At 43.5% G+C, this 19624-nt stretch overlaps 1 protein-coding gene across 3 annotated transcripts in view; it reads left to right on the forward strand.

Moving 5' to 3' along the window:
* The first annotated feature begins 271 nt into the window (after nucleotides 1–271).
* NUAK1 (NUAK family kinase 1) overlaps nucleotides 272–19624 on the forward strand; it is a 46524-nt gene continuing 27171 nt past the window's right edge. Inside the window, exon 1 of one of the 3 annotated variants that reach the window (XM_040062052.1) lies at nucleotides 272–568. In XM_040062052.1, coding sequence (XP_039917986.1) covers nucleotides 272–568 — 297 coding nt within the window. Of the gene's footprint in view, nucleotides 569–5304; nucleotides 5426–18849; nucleotides 18867–19624 lie in introns of those variants that run through there. The other 2 variants (XM_040062053.1, XM_040062055.1) reach the window with 2 other exon arrangements.

The raw sequence follows: 19624 nt of genomic DNA on the forward strand, positions 1-19624 counted from the left end.
AAGGAGAGCCGCTAGCAGCGATCCCCGCGGCCGCCGTCCCCGCCCGACCCGCGGCTCTCGGGGCGGGGCGGGCCGGGCGGAGGGGCCGCCCCACGCCGGTGCCGCCGCCGGGGCCGGCGGCAGGGAAGGGGCGGAGAGCGGGGGCGCCGCCACCGCCCCCCGGCCCGGCCCGCCCCGCCCGCCGCGCCCCGTGGTGCCGGAGCGGGCGCGGGGCCGAGGCAGAGGCGGCGAGGCCGGCGGGGCGGTCACACGGCGCCCGCCGCCGCCGGGCATGGAGGGCGCCGAGGCGGCCGCCCGCGGCAGCAGCAGCCCCGGCCCCGCGCAGCCCCGCCGCTCCTCCTGCGGCCCCGGCCCGCCCGGCGGCGAGGCGGCAGCGGCAGCGGCGGCCATGGAGGAGTCGGTCGGGGCGCCTCCGTCCCCGGAGATAACGGCGGCGAGGAAGCAGCAGGGGGTGAAACGGCATCACCACAAGCACAATCTGAAGCATCGCTACGAGCTGCAGGAGACCTTGGGCAAAGGCACCTATGGCAAAGTCAAGCGGGCCATCGAGAGGTTCTCTGGCAGAGTGGTAAGGAAGGCGGAGCGGCTTCTCTCTGCCCCTTTCTCTTGTATTTACAGTATATCTAAGATCAGATTCTAACGCCGATTTCGGAAGAGAGCCGGCCGGGTGCATCCCCTCGGGAGCCCGTCCTGTGCGGGGCTGGCGGGTTGTGGCGAGGCGGGGATCCGCTCAGCATCCCACCCGTGCCCGCGGTCCGGGGCTTTGTTCAGAGTACCAACCCTGCGGAGAGACTTTCATTGGGAGGAGTGGTGGAGGTACTGCAGTAGCGCATTGGTACATTTTGAAGGGATGTGTTATTACTGGAAAAATTGGGTGGCTTGTTGTTTTTGTTCTGTTTTTTTTTTACGTGCGGGTCCACTGTGAATAGTTTTTTTCCCCAGTGGAAATGTACGTTTTGGAGAAACCTGTCACATCCCCTGGCAGAACAACACCGCTCACAAAATGCTGTCAGAAGGGAAAACTTTTGCCTCTCTGGTTAAAAATGCCATGATTCGATCATACTTTCGTGACCTGAACTTTGCTGACACCTAAAAAAATTGCAGGGACTGCAACCCACCGCGTTGGTTTTTACGATCCATTTCACTGCTCAGCGGTGCCGGCTGGCTCGAGACTTCAAGCAGCCCGGGGATTGTCCAGCAATAACTCAGCTTCAGCATTTCCTCGCTGGTGCAGCGCTCCAGCCGGGCACAGAAATGCAATTGAAGCAATGTTCACATTAGTCAGAATTATTGTCGTTTTTCCTTCCCAGAAATACGTAACTATCCACAGAGGGCAGGCGAATGAGAGGCAGGCGTTGTTGTGTTAAAGAAATAGGTGTTTTTTCTGCAGAGGTCTTCATCCTGAAGACGCTAACTGAGTTTATACTAGGCTTCATCTAAAAGCAAGGCATTTCCCTGGTGATGTTACATGTATCTTTCCTTTTCAGTTGCTGGGGAGCTTGACAGGCACCCAGAGGCAGAAGGATCTGTAAAACAGAAAATGAAATTTGAAATACTATGACTTTAATAAGGAACACTTACTTTGCGACTGAATATCTTTGTGTCGACAGTGAAAATGAGAGTTCCAGCCAAGCTGGAGACTCATATCATATATGCTTTCAGTTTATTAGCTCATTTGGAGGCTGGACATCTCTGCACATGCTCACTCTAAGTCCATGATTTTTAAAGTTTGCTGTCTTAGCTGTTTTAAAACTTCAGGCTAACAAAAGCTTCAGGGCTATATTATATGCTAACTATTATTTTTTTAAGTAGATTAGTTCTGAGTCACATTATAGAATGTAGCAAATAAGCAAATAAGTTGAAAACATCTCTTTTCAAGGAGTTGAGAAATTAACAAAAAAAAGATGACAGTAATGTGCCATGAGATTTGGGGTTGGAAAGAGCCCTCACGGAGGAAAGGATGTAGAGTAGATGTGTGTCTCATCTAACCTAACAACACACCAGATCTTTCCTGTTTTGCTAACTGTCAAGCTCTTCAGCTGCGCAGCTAAAGGATACTTGGATGTTATGGTCTGGACTGAATTTATGTGGCTAATGCCATCTTGAGATGGAGAGAGTGAAAATCCGAATACCTATGCAATCTTAAAAGCAATAAAAATGTAACATTTGCTGTATCAGCTGGTATGTAGAAGTTGAACAAGTCCTTACCAGGGTGTGAGATTTTTACTGGAGTAATGCAAGCCTTGGCGTGTGGCACTTCATAATTATTAACTAGTCTGCAGGCAAGTCCTGGTGTGACGTGTCTATTTGAACTGTAGCATCTGTGAGTGTATGTAAAATATCCCCAGTTTGTCTGCTTGCAGAATAAAAGCTAGTTGTCAGGAATCCAGCCAGATCTTGGTGAATGGAAAATGCTTCTTGTTTTCTCACAGTTCCCTTGTCTGGCTGTTACAGTGAAGACTGATTCCTTTCCATGGGTGAGATGAGCGAACTGATGGGATGACTGATCAGAGAGGGGCAGTTTTTCTTTGTTTCTTCTGCCTCTTTTCCCTTTCCTCAGTTCTGACTAGTGACAGTGTTTGCATCATCCGTGAGCAGGTTGGACCAGATGCTGCCGTGTCGAGCGGGGGATGCGCAGAGCTGGGGATGTGGCTGTCACTGTCTGTTGCACCATGTCCAATGCCAATCCTATTGCAGCTGGCAGCAAGAATCCTAAGGGTGCTCTTGTCCAGGCTCTTTGCTTCCCATTCTTCTACTGGTTTAGCTGATCATCTCTTTCTTTACTCAGCAGTAAGCAGGTTCTTGAAGCTGTATGGTAACAGGTTGCAAAGCTGGACCTTGTGTTCCCATTCTTCAGTCTTCTTCAAGCAATTCTCCTGTTTGGCCTTTCCCCTTCTCTTGTCTGTCAAGAATTTCTTTAGCTGTATGGCATTTAATAAAGAGGTTTGTGTGATTAGCTAGGCTTTTCATGTGGGGCACAAACTTTGGATTTATCTTCATCTGTACAAACAGAGCTCAGAAATGAAGTAACTGGGAGGTTCAGGTAAATAAAGTAAAACCAAGGTGAGAAGACAGTTCAATGCAAAGTACAGGTGTGCTTTAATCCTGTGCCGTTGGAAATCAATAGCAGGATTTCTGTTGACTTAATGAAGGTAGTATTTGGCACGTGTTAGCAGATTACAGGTTTATCCAAATTGTTATTCCTCTTAACTTTAACTTCATTGTCTTTCCTTATAATGCAGTGGAACGTGATCATAAAGTTTCCTGCCATAAAGCTCCAGGGTAGATTGTATGATACATTTGGCTTGTTACTGGAAACAACTTAGGTGAATTTGTGCATTAGTTGCCACAGCGACTACAGACAGTATTGCATGAGGCATGGAGCAGTTAAAGTATTGCCCAGTATATGATGTATGAGGTGCCCTGTTTTGCCAGCAAGGTTTCTTCATTATATACAGTTGTAATTTATGACATTTTAAATTAAGGCACCTGTTAGCAAGTGTAAGGATGAAGAGATGATATCTCAAGCCTGTGAAGTAACACTCATGTTGATGTTTCTGTGGGTGTTTTTTCCACTTATCATCTTGCACATGTTAAACCAAAGAATGTAACTTCTGTTCATGTTACGTATTCAGTGTTTGTTAGCCAAGAAATCCACAGTTACGCTTATTTCAGCCTTACTTAATGTGTATATTGACCACCTCTGGTTGATTCCGTGCATGCTGTGTGAAGATGGGAAATGCTGCTGGATTCTTTGAGTAAATTATTCCACTGGAGTAAATACTCTTTAGAATGCAAATTTAGATTACAGATAGGCGTTTTCTGTTTGCTGTTTGCAAAAGCCAGGAAGTTTGTCTGCCTTTCTCTCCCTAAGCTGCACTTGGGAGAAAGAGGAGCCTGCCTCCCCTCCACCTTCATCTGCTTTCTGCCTGAGCCATGACATCTTTTCTTCCTCCTCACCAGCAGGTGGAGGAAGCACTATTCTCCTCCAGCCGTTCCTCCAGAAAGTTAATTATTTGGGGAACTGTTGACAAGCAGCAGCCCAACATGAAGAAGAGGCACGTGGTGCATATTTGGACAGTCAGGTTGTGGTGGCTGCCGTCTGTTGTTTATCTCTTTTGCATATTAAGTGCAGGTAGAAGGATGTTGCCAAATGAAATTGGTTTCTGAATGAAAATCTTGTAAAAACCCCTCAAACTTAAAAGCAACTAATAATTTTATTTACAACTGCAGTGCAAATCTTTTCTTTTAAGCAGGTCTGCTTCTTGATGAGTTTGAAGGGTTGCACAAGGTGTTTGAAACCTGTAACAGCAACAGATTACATGAAAGGAGGACCTTTGCTTTGCTGATTGTATTTCTCCATATCATGACAAACCCAAAACATGAATACCAACAATGACAGCTCTGTCACACCAGTAATTAAGGCCTTGTTGGCTACACAGCCATATGTTTGTTTGCAGTGGAGTTTTTAAGTGTTCCTTATAACAGGGTAAAGGTGTGCTCGTGGGTCACCAAGGGCAGTGAAAACCAGGTGGAACATTTGTCCCAGTTCTCTCACCTGTGCTGTTGATATCACAGAAAATGTCAATATCCTTCTGATGCATGTGAATTCTTTTATCTTTAACAATTTATTTCCATTTTTTGCCCTGAGAACTTCTTCTTCAGTTAGAACTTGGGTCACTGCTTCATATTGATTTTTATCGTGATTGCTCAGTGTGCATTTTCTGCAGGACCATGTCCAAATCTGTTTTTGTTTATTTCTTTTGAGGTTCTTTGTTGCTCTTGCTAAGATGTCTTCCTTTTGTGGCAGACACAGGTATAAGTATTTACACAACACCGCTGTGATGTGAAGTGTCTGTACTCAGACAGAACTGCTCATCATGATTCGTGAATGTGGCTTCCACAGCCATGAGAATACACTTCAATTATAGTAACAATAGCTTGTACTGCTATCCCATTTTACACATGAGAAAGGGAAAAACTTGCCAATTAAAGCCAAAATCAGCAGAAGTTTCAGCTAGTGTTGGGTGCCCAACCTAATACCTGATTTGTCAGACATACAGAGTATGTAACATCAGGGTCCTGTGGATGACACCCCTCCTCTTGCAGAGCTCAGCCTGTCCTGCCTCCTGGCCTCTCTCTTTTCCTGGGGCTTTTGTCCCTGTGTGACATCCAGCTTTGGTCTCCGTTCCTGGCCCTTTTGTACTCCACTGCCTCCCGCTTTTGTTGTGCGTGCCAGCGTGGTGACCCGCGCAGGGCGTGCGGCTTTGCTCCCTGCTTCCAAGCTGGCAGCTGCCAGCAGGATCTCCACAGCCTGCGGTGCCTGCTGCGGGCACCTCTCCTGCCACGCTTCACTCACATGGGGCCAGAGGCTCCTCAGGGCAAAAGAGAGTCTTGCAAAACACATCAACTAAATCTTATGCACGTATGTATGTGTGTATTATGTATTTATTTATTTAAGGTAAATACTTCAAACTGAGTTCCTTTAGGGACTCGTAATGTGACTAAATCTGGACGGTGTTTTCATGGTGCTGAAGGCATGTTAGTGAAACTCGGGTCATCCTCTGCATGCATTGAAATTCTAGATCTGGAATGAATAGAAGTTGGAAAGAGTATATGAACTTGAAAATAGTTTTGCTGTTAATTTTTTATTTGTTCCAGCCTTAACTATTAGATGTGTTCCGAGATTGTAGTTTGACAAAAAAAGCAAAAAAAGACCAGCAAATGGAAAAAAACCCACTGGAAATATTCTAATGTAATTCACAGTGAATATTGTGGGCTTATTACCACAGGAGTTACTACCTGGTTGTACCAAATTGCTGCAGTCTTCATATAAACACTTGGATAATTGAAATGCCGAAGAAGACCTTAACATTAAGGGGTGCAGACAGAAATAACTGATTACAACGTGAAGGTCATCAGGGGAAAGGCACTAGAACAGAATACTAGTTTTCTGCACTAAGAATTTCTGTTGGAGAAGCAGATTTGTTCTGGGGAGTATGGGTCAGTGGTATGAAAGTCTGAATTAATGACTAGCCAGTAGGGGGTCATCTGAATATGTTAGTTTGTCAAATCTTTTACCAAATTAAAGAACAGCATGTTCTTTGAGCTTTAAGTGAAGATCGAGTGATATTCTTTGAATGATGTTGCTCTTCCTTACGGGTGAAGAAATTAAAAGTTTCCAAGAGACTGTTGCCTTATCTTTTTTCTCCTGCATGGGATTAAACAATTTTTGGCCGATAATTAGCTTCCCTGTGTCTCAGTGTATTCCTTTCTGGAAGGGTTGATAAGGGGATGTTAGACTAATGAACAGGGCATGTTTTGGCTTGATGCCTACCTAGTGTGCTTACCTCTACATGTGAAATTTCACAACAGAATTTGAGCCAATGTTTTTAATGCAGCTTTCAGCTAAAAACCCTGTAAAATGCCTAACTGTATTTACAAATGTTTTCACAGCACCATGTGCTAGAGAACACAAGAGAATGGAAATTGCTTGTACAAAGTCTTTCATTAGATATTGCTAAAATGTACTGCATTTTTTAGTGGCATGTGTTCTAAAAATTATTATTATTTTTTTAGGAACCACAATGTGGATTTGCCATGTGGAGACAATTATTGTATATATTGTAGTTCAGGGTCATACATGTTGAATAAAACCGTGTGGAATGTGCAGTTCTTGTGAACAATTGTTTATTCTTTACAGAACTGTAATTCTAGTTAGTCTGTGTTTTGTCTGGTAAATAAGTAACTAGAGAGTCTCTGCTGGAGTGAGGAATTGGGAGGAGGCGTGTGGTGGCCACAACAGTGCCAAGGAAGAATGACGAATGTGTGGGTTGAAAACCAGCTCTGGGTATATCAGCCTTGAACAGCAGCAGGTGAACGTGTGTACTGCCATGGTTATCCAAATGCAGAGCATATGGGACATGTTTCCAAAACCTGCATACCAGGCATTCAGAAACTGGTTGATGACCTTTGGTTTGGCATGGGCATCTGCCTGGTTCTAGTCTCTCCCTCCTGTACCAAGCTAATGTACTCTCTATCTACATGAACTGGAATGCTGATGTCAAAAGCACCTCCTCTTGCTGTGCAACTGCGCTCCTCTCAGCAGGACACTGTTCTCCTTATTGTTGTCTTGTATGTTTTCCTATAAAAAATTGGGACCAAGCAATGTTTTCTGCCACAGCTCTGAATGATTCTCTGAAGCCAGAGGTGCAGGTTTGCCCCCAGGCTTGCGGTGGGATAGGCACTTTCAGCATGGATAGCAAAAGCCGGTGGTGGCTACTCAGTGTGCTGGCCAGAGCCTCAGCAGCACCTGCCCTGGGTAAGGCTGGAGGCTGCAGCAGTGCCCAGCTCGGGTGTTCTGTGTTGATGGTTTGCATGCCACCAGTGATGGGCCTGTTGGTATGGGAATCTCTGACCTACAAGAGAATGTCCTTCTTGCCTCCTCCGTAAGTCAGGATTTGTTCCTAAATCGCCCAGGTGCGTACCAGACGCTTTATAGAAAAACCTCTTGTCATTAGCACTGATGGGTCAATGTACTTAGGATAGCTGATATGTCAGAGGAAATGTCTCAGATGAAAAGGTCTCCAACTAAATATGTAAATGATATTTGTCAGCGTTTCTCTCAAATATCTTCCAGCAGATGTGAGTACCATGTGCGTCCATTTAATAAACTAAACTCAAAATAATTTCCACTTTGCTTAGATATATGGGGAATAGCTGGGGAGGGCAGGGAGCGAACTACAAAGCAAGGTAAAAACTGCATATGTGTGTTGTTATAGTTGATGACCAATTCATTAAAGCCATAAGTGTATCCAGGCTTTCAATAGTGTTCTCCTGCTGTTGCTTCCTGTACTCCCTGGCTACAAAATCAGTCTCTATGGCTCTCATTTGTCTTACCCACATGAAAGACTTTGAGCATCTGCAAGTTATGATTTGAGAAGTATCTGCTTTTAAACAGAATATATTTATCACCGTGTCTTCACAGGCAGCATAGTACATTGTATAAATTAGGGGATCCTAGACCTTCGAACACTTGGATGGTGAGGTACTCTGTGTGTGTACTGTGTCTGGCCATACCCATCAAACATCCTGGACCCAGACCAGAAATGCCAGATGTTCAGTAGATGTGGAGGCCCTCCTGCAACCTTTGCTGTGTGCTGCAGAGTGTGGAGGGGCAAGGTTGTAGCCATCCCTTGATCTTCCGTGGTTCTTTTTCTGTAATTTCTATATTTCTACAGACCATGGGCCAGTTCTCAATTCAGTCTGTTAAACTGTTGCATGGTGTAAGCTCATTATGTCTCTCAGCTCTTCAGAGATGGATGGGACTTGCTTAGCTCTAATGGTTTATGAGCCATCAGTCCTTAAAGCTGCCACTGGTCCATGATGTGATGGAAGTCCTGGGTCTTGCTCGAGTATGGGCTTTTCCCAGCTCTATCCTTACCAATGTAGGAGATAATAAAATACTTTAGGGTATTTCCTTTCACTTGAGGGTGGTTCCTTTCACTTAAAAAAAACCCAGTCGCAGAGCAGCTGCGGGAAAAGGAGTTGCCATGGCTGGCATGTGTGAAACCATCCCAGCCAGTTGTAGGTGAATGTGAGTATCACAAAATAAATGTGGGTCTTGTTTTTTATAAGTATTAACACAGCAGCTGAGATTGCTGGTCTTAACATGCTCCTAATATAGCTGTTAATTTCTGGATTCTTCCTCAGCCTTCCCTTCTCACTGTCAGCATTTCCCAGTTCACCTCACCACCACGCCTTCAGCATGGTGCCTTGAGAGCCCTTGCTGCTGGGTCCCCGGGATGCCATCCTGGTGAATGGGAGGGTCTGCTGCACGCTGTGTGGGGCTGGCTGCCTCTGTGATGAAGCATCGGCGCTTGGCAGGCTGTGCTTCCCCTTGCCTTGGTGGGGAATGTTGGCCTGTGGTGATCCCAGAGCCCCTCAGCTACTCTGGCACAGCAGCCGCGTACGGGACGACTGAAGGCTGGAGCAGTGTCTTTGTTCTGAGCTCTGGCGGCTTGAGGGGCTTGCAGTCATCCTAATGTCTGGCTGGGCTGTGGAGCTGAGTCAGCGTGTTTGGCCTTGAGCAGCACTGCCTCAGAATGAAGACACTACTTAAGGAACATTAGGCTTAAAAAAAAAAAATTATTGTTCCTGTGAAAAGCTACCAAGTTCAGGGACTAAATTTAGCTATCGCTCGGTAGATCAGAAAAATTTGGGTCCTGCTGTTGATGGAGATCTCAAAACTTTCATATAATTTTTCCTGTACACAACAAGGCATTTGATCTCTGCTGAGATTGCTAATCTCTATTAAAGGCCTGATGGTGAAAGATATCTCCCTTTATTTGAGGTACAAGTGTTATTTTAAAAATGAGTGTGAATATTTTTTTAATCACAAAAGATAGCAACGAGGGTTGGGTAGAAAGACCTTTTTGAGCCGTGTGGTAACTAAAATGTTCCTTTTTGTTAAACAATGCTTTGTTGTTGACACAAAAAGATTAAGTCCTTTGCACACAAGTCTGACAGGGGGAGACAGCAAAGCATTTGTTAAAGAAGCAGCTTCCAAGGCACATGTTCAGAGTGGCACTTATTTGCATATTTTTGCCACTCTGCACAAATGAAACATTAGGGCTTCCCCAGCAGAGTGCAGCTCAGGAAGGAGGAGTGAAGGTGCCCAGAGGTGCCTGGGGACACTTGGCGCTGCGGATTCAGCAGGGCAGAGCTGCAGGCTGTTGTTTTGGTGTGAGGAAACAAAATAGCCTTTGGGAGAAGAGGGGAGAGTGCAGCCTTCCCTTCCCATCTGGTGCATGCTCTAATGTCATGTGGCCTAGAACCTGGAAGATTCCTGTAAATACTTGCTGGGGGCAATGCAGGCTTAGCTGATTTGTTATGTAACTGAGAGACATTCACATTGTCCTCTTGGGAAGATACCTTTTTAATCAGGATGCATGAGGAACAGCATCCTTCATGCTACTTCCTTTGTCATTTTTTTATTCTCTTCTGGGTACTAAAATGAGGTAAAATAATTAAAAGGTGATCTGTGGGTTTAAGCTTCAACTCGTGTAGGAGCCAGTTGTTACAGCCATGCTTTGGGCATCCAGAAGTGGTTTCCCTGAGGTTCATCTAGAAAGTGTGTGGTGGAGCCATGGGGAGAAGTGAGGTCGACCACAGCTCCAGCACTGTGCTGAGCCATTCCTTGTGTGGGTAAAAGTGTCTCAGGAAAATTGCTCTTAAAATGAATGTCCTCTTCCATGGCTTTAGTCACACTTGGAAGGGATGGTGCCAATTTTTCAAAAGCCCACCATCTCTTGTGCCTTGGAGACGACTCCTCACTGTTGGGCGCCACTTGATACAACTCAGTCACTGCTGTCTCAGCACAACCTGGCAGGAATGAGGGCCTTTAGCTAGACGGTGCAGTGCATTTGCATCCAGGCCAGAGACTAGCTATCCTTCTCAACTACATGGTTTTTTTCTATGTACAGTTTGAGAGTTTTCTACCAATGTTTCAGTAAAACAAAGTATTCTTCCATTCTGTCTGGCATTTTATTATATAAATGCGGTCTAAGGGAACCTGTGATAGGCCTCGTTGTGGGTTATGCATTGCTCACAAGGAATTCACCAGGGAGAAGGATTTCATGCTGTACTTCAGCCTTCTTCAAGCCTTTCTTGGATGAAAGGAAAACTCTGCAACTGTGAATGTAACTGGTTATCATTATTGGATGTCATTACTCACTCACTCTGAGCATAAAACAAAAAATTGCATCCCCTGTGATGTACGTGAGTAAAATGCTGCCCTCAGTTGCATTACCACTTGTAAGCTGAAGAGTCGAGTTCGGCCCTTTGTTTCAATTGAAATATTTGTTTAACACAGGCAAGGACTAAACAATACACTTGAAAACGATTTGTGTTATTGTCTGTAGAGCAGAGCTTGTATTTTATGAACTGGCTGATCATAAAGACAGCATAAATCATGTAAAGCATTCTCATTTGCTTTTTCTTTCTTTCTCTTCTTTTCTTTTTGCAGATGGGGCTTGTAGAGTAGAGTTGCAGTCTGCTCCAGGATATTTTAGTTGAACTGTGCGAGTCCATTAAACAAATGTAATGGATTTTTGGAAAGAAGCACTGCATGTTTCAAACCAAATGTTTTACACAGAGAACATCTGGTTAGTTTTGGGTGTTTGTATGTAGAGCACATCAGACAGCAGCCGTCGTGAGTTCAGCTGGGAGTTTGCCTGGGATCTAGTTGTAGGATATGACAGTTCAGTTGTTATGGGGAATAATTCCTATGAAGTATTGCCATAAACTCAATGTTTGGCACAAACAACTATATCTTTGTTTTACTGCACACCCAGCTTATTCTTCTTATCTGCCCAGCAAAACGCTAGATGCTGTTTAAATAACCCAGTAAAAGCTGGCACCTCAGAGCTATATTAAAGCATGCCTGAGGAAGGGAAATGAAACTTGCTCTGTTTTCAGGGAAGCACTATGGATTCCTGCCATGGGCAGTGCAGTGCGAGCGAGTGATGAATGCAATATGCGCGGATGGTTTGTGGGGTTGAGTTGGAAGAGATCAATGTTCCACTGGTGTTGTGTGGTGTTGCTTTGAGCAATGTGAATATGCAAAAATGGTGAAATGCATGTAATTAGCCTGACATTAGAGTTTATTGAGGCTACTGGAAGAACTTTAACCTGGGTAAATTAATAAGTCTGCTTTTACTTCACAGCATCCGAAATAATATATATCCAGGAAATGTAGGAAATGTAGAAAAATATCTTATTTGGGAGTTGGTTCTTAAATTATTTCTGCAGTTTAACTGAGGAATGTGTGGTTCAAATGAGATTAAAGTTGTAATTTCCAGAGCAGCAATGCAGCTTCCCCTTTCAGGATTGTTTAACTAGAAAGTTAAACAAAGTGGGTTAGGCAGTCTCTGGGTCCGGTCCCTTGTGGACAGCAATTCACATTATGCAGCACTGCTTTAATAGTCCTGCTCGGTCTGACATGATTTGTGGTATTTGCTGAGATGAGTTTCTGGACCGAGCAGCATGAGAGGGAATTGCTCCTCACCCTGAGGAAGGGGATATGTCCAAGTCTGTGCGAAGGTCACTGGCAGGGTGAAGTGGGAAGCCTGGACTGCTGTTGTTACACTACCTAACAGCTTCTGGCAAGGGGATCCCAGAAACATGAGTTCTAACTCTCGCTTGTTCAACTGACTCCAGCCAAAACACATGCCAAAAAAGGTGTTTGTGCATGTTGAAGAAGGGGGCAACAGTCCTGGAGCTTGCAGGGTCTGGGGGAGTTCTTAGGCAAATGCTTTCCATCCTGAAAAATAATTGCTTTGTGCTTTTCCCCCTCCAAAGTTAAGTCTCCTCATAACTACTTAGAACAACTGCCTGTAGTTGTGAACTCCTCTTCTAGCAGAGAAAGCTGGAATTATGCATTTAAAGCTGCAGAATTGCTGGGTCGCCAGCCACTTAATTGTAGGAAAGTGTAATTCATTCCTCGCCCTATCACGTCCATTCCAAGCCCAGCTGGCTGCAGGGAGCAAGAGTGTTCCTGTTCCTGTGTTACTCTCTCCGCTGAGCTGTTAGGGTGGCCCTGGTAATTTACTTTCAATAAATAGACAGGAACAACAGGAGGTTCCTCTACCTTCAGGGTTATAAATATTTCTCAGAAATCAGAGACGGATGGGGAAGAAATCTTAGCGAACTCCCGCTGTAGTAATTCTACCACATTCCATCATAAATTCTAAGATGGTCCCTTCCCAGAAGGGACCATTAAATAGGTAATATCCAGGCAGAACAATGTAATACTGAAGCCGTGTGTTAACAAAAACAAATTTAATATTGCAAATCGATCTGTAAGTCCTGGAGCAAAATAATCTGGGTGAGGCTTTGATACACGATTGCCAATCTTTCTGTTTTCTAAGAGTATTTTTCCACATAGGATGTGGGTTTATGGTTTGGTAGATTCCCACCAAGAAGTGGTGCTTATATTTTGATCCACCTTAGATCAGTTTAGGAAAGTATACTAGATACGGGTGCTTCTGATAGTTCTGCATCATTAGCCCTTCCAACTGTGCTGCTTAAACACATCTGTGCACCCTCTATCATATAATTTCTGTGGCCCACCATCTTTGCACAATGAATCCTTGTTCATCAATGTTAATCAAAAAGACTAAAATCTATAAATTCAGCTTTAAAAATCTCTCCACACTTAAAAATTCCATTCTGTTAATTAAGAATTTGAGGTGGTCGAACAGTTGGGTTTTGATGAGTGTTGTGGTGCCTGAAAGTACAGACATTTCTTTTAAAAAGGGCTATTTTCAAGTTTTTTCCTTGTACTATTGTAATACTCATGGTGAAACAGCACTTAGGTTTTTTTTTTTTTTTTCTCTGAAGGACTGCAGGACCAGAGAGCAAAATCAAAAGATCCAAAATACTTGCTGACTTCACATTTGTGGTGGAAGAGGCATTGTAAAGATGTGCAAAGCTCTCAGTGGTTCTGAGGTTTCTCTGAACTCAGAGAAGCTTCAGTGAAAAAGAGACAATAAGCCAAGTTATATTTATTTATCCCCAAATTTCTCAGGCAGAACCTACTAATGAATGAAAATGTGCTGTGAGGTGGCTTCTTGGGAAAAAAGAATGATTCTGAGTTCAAACAATGTCTAACCCTCTTCCTTGTTTAATATGAATTACAGCCTTGCACTGGTGTAGTACCTTTTGCCTAAACCTGTAAAATCACTTTAGAGACTCTGGTAACTGCTGAGGTTACAATTATTTAGCAGCACATTGTAACAGTTTGCAGCAGTTGCTTAGAGGGTGTGAATAACCCCATTTCCAATTTAAATTATTGGAGGAATTACAGGAGACTGTGTAATTTTCAAACTGGAACTAGATCCAGGCACCAGGACTTTATACCTGTCTTCTTAAGTCATAAAGCGCTTTTTATAATGACATAGCCAAGATCTTGGTTTTGTGTTTCATCCCCAAATTGATGCCTTGAACAGTGTGCACTCCTACTTTGGAAGATTACTTCAGTGTGGTTCACTGCTTATTCACAATGAAAAAACAACATTGAATTAAAGTCCCTCTCTGCTGCCTCAGGTTAGTGTTTTGCATTACATCAGCAGCTGTGGTAGCTGTGAGATCGAGCTCCAAAATTGCTGTGAAATCTATCTTCCAGTTTTTTGGAGAGTGGATCTGTAATATCCATGTAACATTGAGAACAGTAAACTTGGGGCTTGTGAATTCTTTCACTCCTCTTTATCCTGACTTGCCAGTAATTTAATTAGTGCTAAACAGTCTGCACACAGGTTTGCAGAAGTTAAAAGACTGACTGACACAGGATTTGCTTTCAGTGACTTTCCCTCTTTTGCACATGTGCTGGATGGAGCTATGCTGTGTTTGGAAGTTGATCAATAATGATTGCACAAGTCTAACCTCATTTAAACTATGATATAAACAGACATGATAGAAACGGATGCTACCAGGTTTTTTCCTATTTAAAAGTGAAGTCAGCTCTTTTTTTCTGCTTTTTTTTTTCCTGTCCTTTTTCCCCCCTTTTTGGTTCCAACAAAATTGTAACCTGGAAGAAAAGCAATTAGGCTTTCTGAAATCCCAACTCAGTGTAGCATTTGGCTTTGGTAAATGTGGAAGCCAAAAATAAACATCTGCTTGGCAACTTCACTAGAAGTTAACTGTAAATGCAGTTTTCATCTTTAGAGTGAATGTGGCATTCAGTGCTGGTTAACATCTATTAAGGAGAATGATCCATATTTGAGGCTGTAAAGCATTTTTTTTTTCCTTTTTTAATTACTGTTATGAACATCCATTGGCTTGAGGAAATCCCCTATCCCAGTTTCTTTCCAGATCTGATTTCTTATGTGCCAAAGCATGAACTTTTCTTGAAGGTTTGAAGGTAGTTGGATGGGATATTTGTGAGTTATTAGACTTTGGAAAGGAGATGGCTTTCCCTTGGTCTGTGCATGATATGGAGGATTTGGAGTTACATTTAGAAATGTATTAGAGAAAATAAAAGCAATCCCACTCTTTTCTCCAGGAAGGTGAAGTCTGCACATGACAGACTCTCTCAGGATGCCAGACCAGCCTTGGGCTCCAGTCTTGACAAGACACAGCTGCAAACATCTTTAATGACCTGGTCATGTCAGATCTCTGCTTTTCAACAAATCTTTTGCAACCTCTATTCCTACCACAGCAAATTTGTTTTACTGTGGATCAGGGAGGATTGAAGTGGATGCAAATTTGTGGTGGCATGCTATTGGGACAGAAGGGAGGGGTGAGAAAGGGCAACTTGAGGCATCACTATGGGAAACACAACATTATTGCTAGGGATGGTGGTTATTTGTAGGATCTTTCTTCTAGAACTGAACAGTGCTGTGACTTAGGACTTCAGTAAGGTGGTGTAAAAACCTTTGGGAAGGGAGAAGTTTTTTATTATATTTCTGACGTACGACTTGAGGCAAGGATTCTCAGCATTAAATGAGAAAAGGTCTGCCAGGGAATTTTGTCAGAGAATGCATGGTGTAAATATGCCAGACTTTTTATACATAGCTGAGAATAGTGGGTACCAGACAATGAAAGGATGCAAATTTCCCAGTAAGGCAGTTGTTACTCAAGAAATGTGCTCACAAATCCTAATAACAAGCACCGTATGTGGGAGTGAGGAACGAAGTGGAGGAAGGGTGTTGTATGTTCCTCCTGGCACTCACTTTATATATGTACAGTATGAATGTGTTCATCCGGTACCTTCTACTGCTCATAAAAACTTGATTCCACAAACATTGTTCTCTGTGAATAAAGGGGGAACTAGAGACAATATATAATCTCCTTGCTGAGTGTTCATGAATAGTTAATTCCTCTTCTCCTCTTGGTGAATCATCGTTTGTGATATGGTAGCAGCAACTATGTCCAGCAGAACCAGAAAAGGAAAACTAAACCTGAAGTCATCATACCTTCATTCTCACAGAGACAGTGGCACACTGTCCCTCAGCTTATGCAAACAGAATTTTGATTTAACATTTATCACACTTACTTGGGACTTCTAGTACCTTGGCACAAGAGTGAGTTGCTTTACAAGTAGTGACATCAGCTTTGGTTTTCAGAAATATTATCTATCTGGTACATTGTGCAGAGGGGAATGAAGCAGGGAGATGCTGATGTTTGCTGTATGCTGTTACCATGCAGGGTGAGGCAGCTGTAAAAAATACCTCATACAAGCACATGGACCTGAGAGGTGCATGGAGGCACGTGCATCCTTGCCCTTTGTGTGTGCAGCTGCTGGCTTGCAACAACAGTAACTGTGTTTTGTCCTTGGTAACATCCATGACATGAAGAAACATGTGATGGAACAAAGTAATGAGCAGAAGCTGAGATTTAAATCAGCAAAGGCTCACTTGGGTGCAGATGGCACCGGTTACTGCTTTGTGCAACTACCCCAATTACTGCATAGTTTGCCAAGGTATCAAACAATAGAGTTGGGCTGCTGATAAATAATTAATAAGGATTTTGTTGAATGCTTGTCTTCCAGGCAGTATCACCATGGAGATGGTCTGGCTTTTAGGATGTGAAAACTAACAGTCTCCAAAACAATGGCATTGTGTCAACCTTACTCTTTCCCTGAAAGGGAGAGCTCTCAGAGATATCTTAGCAGATTGCACAACGCCAGGCACTAATTTTGCTTACACTCACACTGGCCTTTTGTCAGCTTTTCAGTGACTGCATGAAATGTTTTCTATGACTGTGCAGAAGCTTGTTCTTAGAATGACACGTCCTGCCTGAGCATTAGTACTGCATCTGGCCTAGGGCTGGAACATCAAGATAACTTTTTTTCAAGAAATGGACTCAGCAAAGGTATAATCATGTAGTACAAAAATAAGTCCTCACGAGGATACCTTTTCAGAACCCTTTGGATGCTTCATTTCCCCGTAGGAATATCTGTCCATGGCTCCTTCTTCCCACCTGGAAGGTCCAGAGGCCAGTTAGACAGTTATTCAGCCCGCCCCCACCTTTCTTTTTTCTCCTTTGTGCAATCTCTGGAAGTGCCATTTCAATACAACTGCATTATCAGCATCCCCCTCCTTATCATTTCATTGCAGCCACCTCTGGGACCACACAATTTTGTAGCTGTGTTTCTTTTACTCTTGGCTTGGTGATGTCTGGGCCAAGGGCCATAGGCAGAGATTCCCCTGGAAAAAACATTATATGGTGCCAGACTTTATTCTTTCTTACTTGGCCCTGTGGAGCTGGAGAAAGAACAATGTACCTTTTCTCTCCCCACCCCCAAACATCCTCTGCCCTCCCTTTCTGTTTCTCCCCTGGTTGGTAAACCCATTCTTTACCTCCACACCCCACTGGCACTTGGCACATTGCACTTCCCACCTTCGAGTCTCAAAGAAAGGAAGCAGAGCTGTGAAACTGGCTGGGCTCACCCACTTCCCATTGCTGGGTGGGGATGGATTCAGTTCACAGCTTTCAGAAAGGAGAGATTTATGTGTATTTAACCTTCCCCTCCCTCTTCACCCCTCAAAAATTTTTTTTATAATTTTCTTTAAGCGTCGTTTCTGACATAAGCACTCAGCGGCAACAAGCTGGTTTCCCTTTCTCAGGGAACTTCACTCTGTCCTGATGCTGGTTTTTTGACTCTCCACAACAGTATTGCAAGAGCCCATTGGAATTTGTTTGAGCATGGGTGGTATGTACAAGTGCTGCAACCAGCTTAAAAGTCACAGCCTCCCTCAGTGGAAAAAAGCAGTTCATATCTCACTATGGTCCTAAAAATAGCTTTGGGAGATAATAGAGAGTGGAAGATTGTTTTCAATGGGTCTGAATGTACTGCACGCAGAAATTGCTGGGGAAGGGTCAGTGATTTGTGCCATTTAAGTAGTCAGGCTCAGCTACAGCACTCACCGACGTAACATCTGTGACTGCGCTGTGGCTAGTTCTACCTTTATTTATATTCACACAACTCAGCTGGAGATGAGGCAAACTTAGGTTCATTAGACTAAAACACATGAACCAACTTCCTGAAATCAAGTGAAACAGATTTTCACTTTGATGAAAATACAGCTTTTTTTTTTTTTTTTTTTTTTTTTTTGCTCAGCCACAAATGATGATGCCAGCAGTGACTCAGCAGATATGGAGATTACTGCCTGCCATACCCTTTGCCAGATGTTTAGACCTAGAGATACTTTTCTGTACACAGTGGTCTTGATCGGGCTCTGTAAAAATAAATTCTACCTGTTTTGCTCTGCTAAGCAGCCAAGAAGCTTGAAAAGAAAGATGTTTCTTTCACAGATAGGACTGAATGTACAGAAACCTTTGCAACCGTCATACTTTTGAAGTATTTATAGTTCAATTCCAGTTATTTGTACGAAACAAAAGCAAAGAAGCATGAAGAGTGTTGGAAAAAACTTTATAATCTCTCTACACCAGTTCAGAGAGTGAGTATAAATCCTCTTTCCAGCAAATGCAAACCAGTAATTTATTGCCGCTTTGAAGAAAGCAATTTATTTCTCTGTGCTTCCTGCCCAGCACACTCTGCAAGCTGACTCACGGAGGGATGGGAGGCCAAAAGCTGTGCTCCCTCTTTCCTATCTGCTTCTGGAAAGCAGAGCAGCAGTGAAGCTGAGGCTGTGCTTGTACAGAGCAGTTTGGAAGTGCCTGGCAATATTAGAGGCTCACAACCCCTGCCTGTGCTGTAGATTTTGGAGAGGGCATTCTCTTTACCTCCTTCTGAGCAGGGAGCGGTACCAGAACTGGCGGTGCAGGTGGAGGTGGTTTCATCCCATCTCTGATGGTCTTTCTCTCGCCCTGACCGCATATGTGGGACTATGCAGCCATCAGAGGTATGGAAGGTACTGGGGATGGTTTTGGTGCACACAGCTAGTAATGAGCCCCAGAGGGAAACATCACGTGGCCTGGGACCTTTGTGCTTATGCATGTATTTAACTTTGCATGTGTGAGCTGTCCCACAGAAGTCAATGGCCTGCTCACATGTGTGAAGTTAGGCATGTGCTAAAGTGTTTTGCCAGATTGGATACTGTGTCTATGGGGGCTTTGGGTGAACTTGAACCTGTTTTGTTGGGGTGGGAGGCTTTAGATTTCATTATTAGGAATCTGATATGTTACTCTCTCTGAGTGCAAGGTCTTGGAGCTATCTGAAATTCTCATTAAGACAAGAAGCTAGGAAAAATACAAATTCCTCCACTAGTAATGTTACTAAAAATACTGTAATTAAATTATCTAAGTCTTAAACCCAGTAAAATATATTGAGAAAGTGTGGTAGAGGTATAAGTTCAGTGTTTTGAGAGTACCAAAGGGACTAACAGCACTTTCTCTGCAGATATTGAACTGGAATATTTGGAGTAGTTAAAGCAGCTGATGTAAAAAAGCGTGTTGCCTTTTCTGTACTCTTGATTCATAGGCTGTGACCCTTAATAAATTTTGATGTTGCTCACAGTGAAGCCTCTGCTTTCAGAGAAAGAAAGAAAGCAAGCTAGAAAGAAAGAAAGAAAAGAACCTTAAGAATGAACAAACAAGTTCTTTCAAAAGGTATTTTTCAATTGACATAATTTCCTATTATGCTGAAGTTATTCAGGTTCAT

The sequence above is a fragment of the Hirundo rustica genome, chromosome 4 (genome assembly GCF_015227805.2).
Source record: "Hirundo rustica isolate bHirRus1 chromosome 4, bHirRus1.pri.v3, whole genome shotgun sequence".
Taxonomy (NCBI): domain Eukaryota; kingdom Metazoa; phylum Chordata; class Aves; order Passeriformes; family Hirundinidae; genus Hirundo; species Hirundo rustica.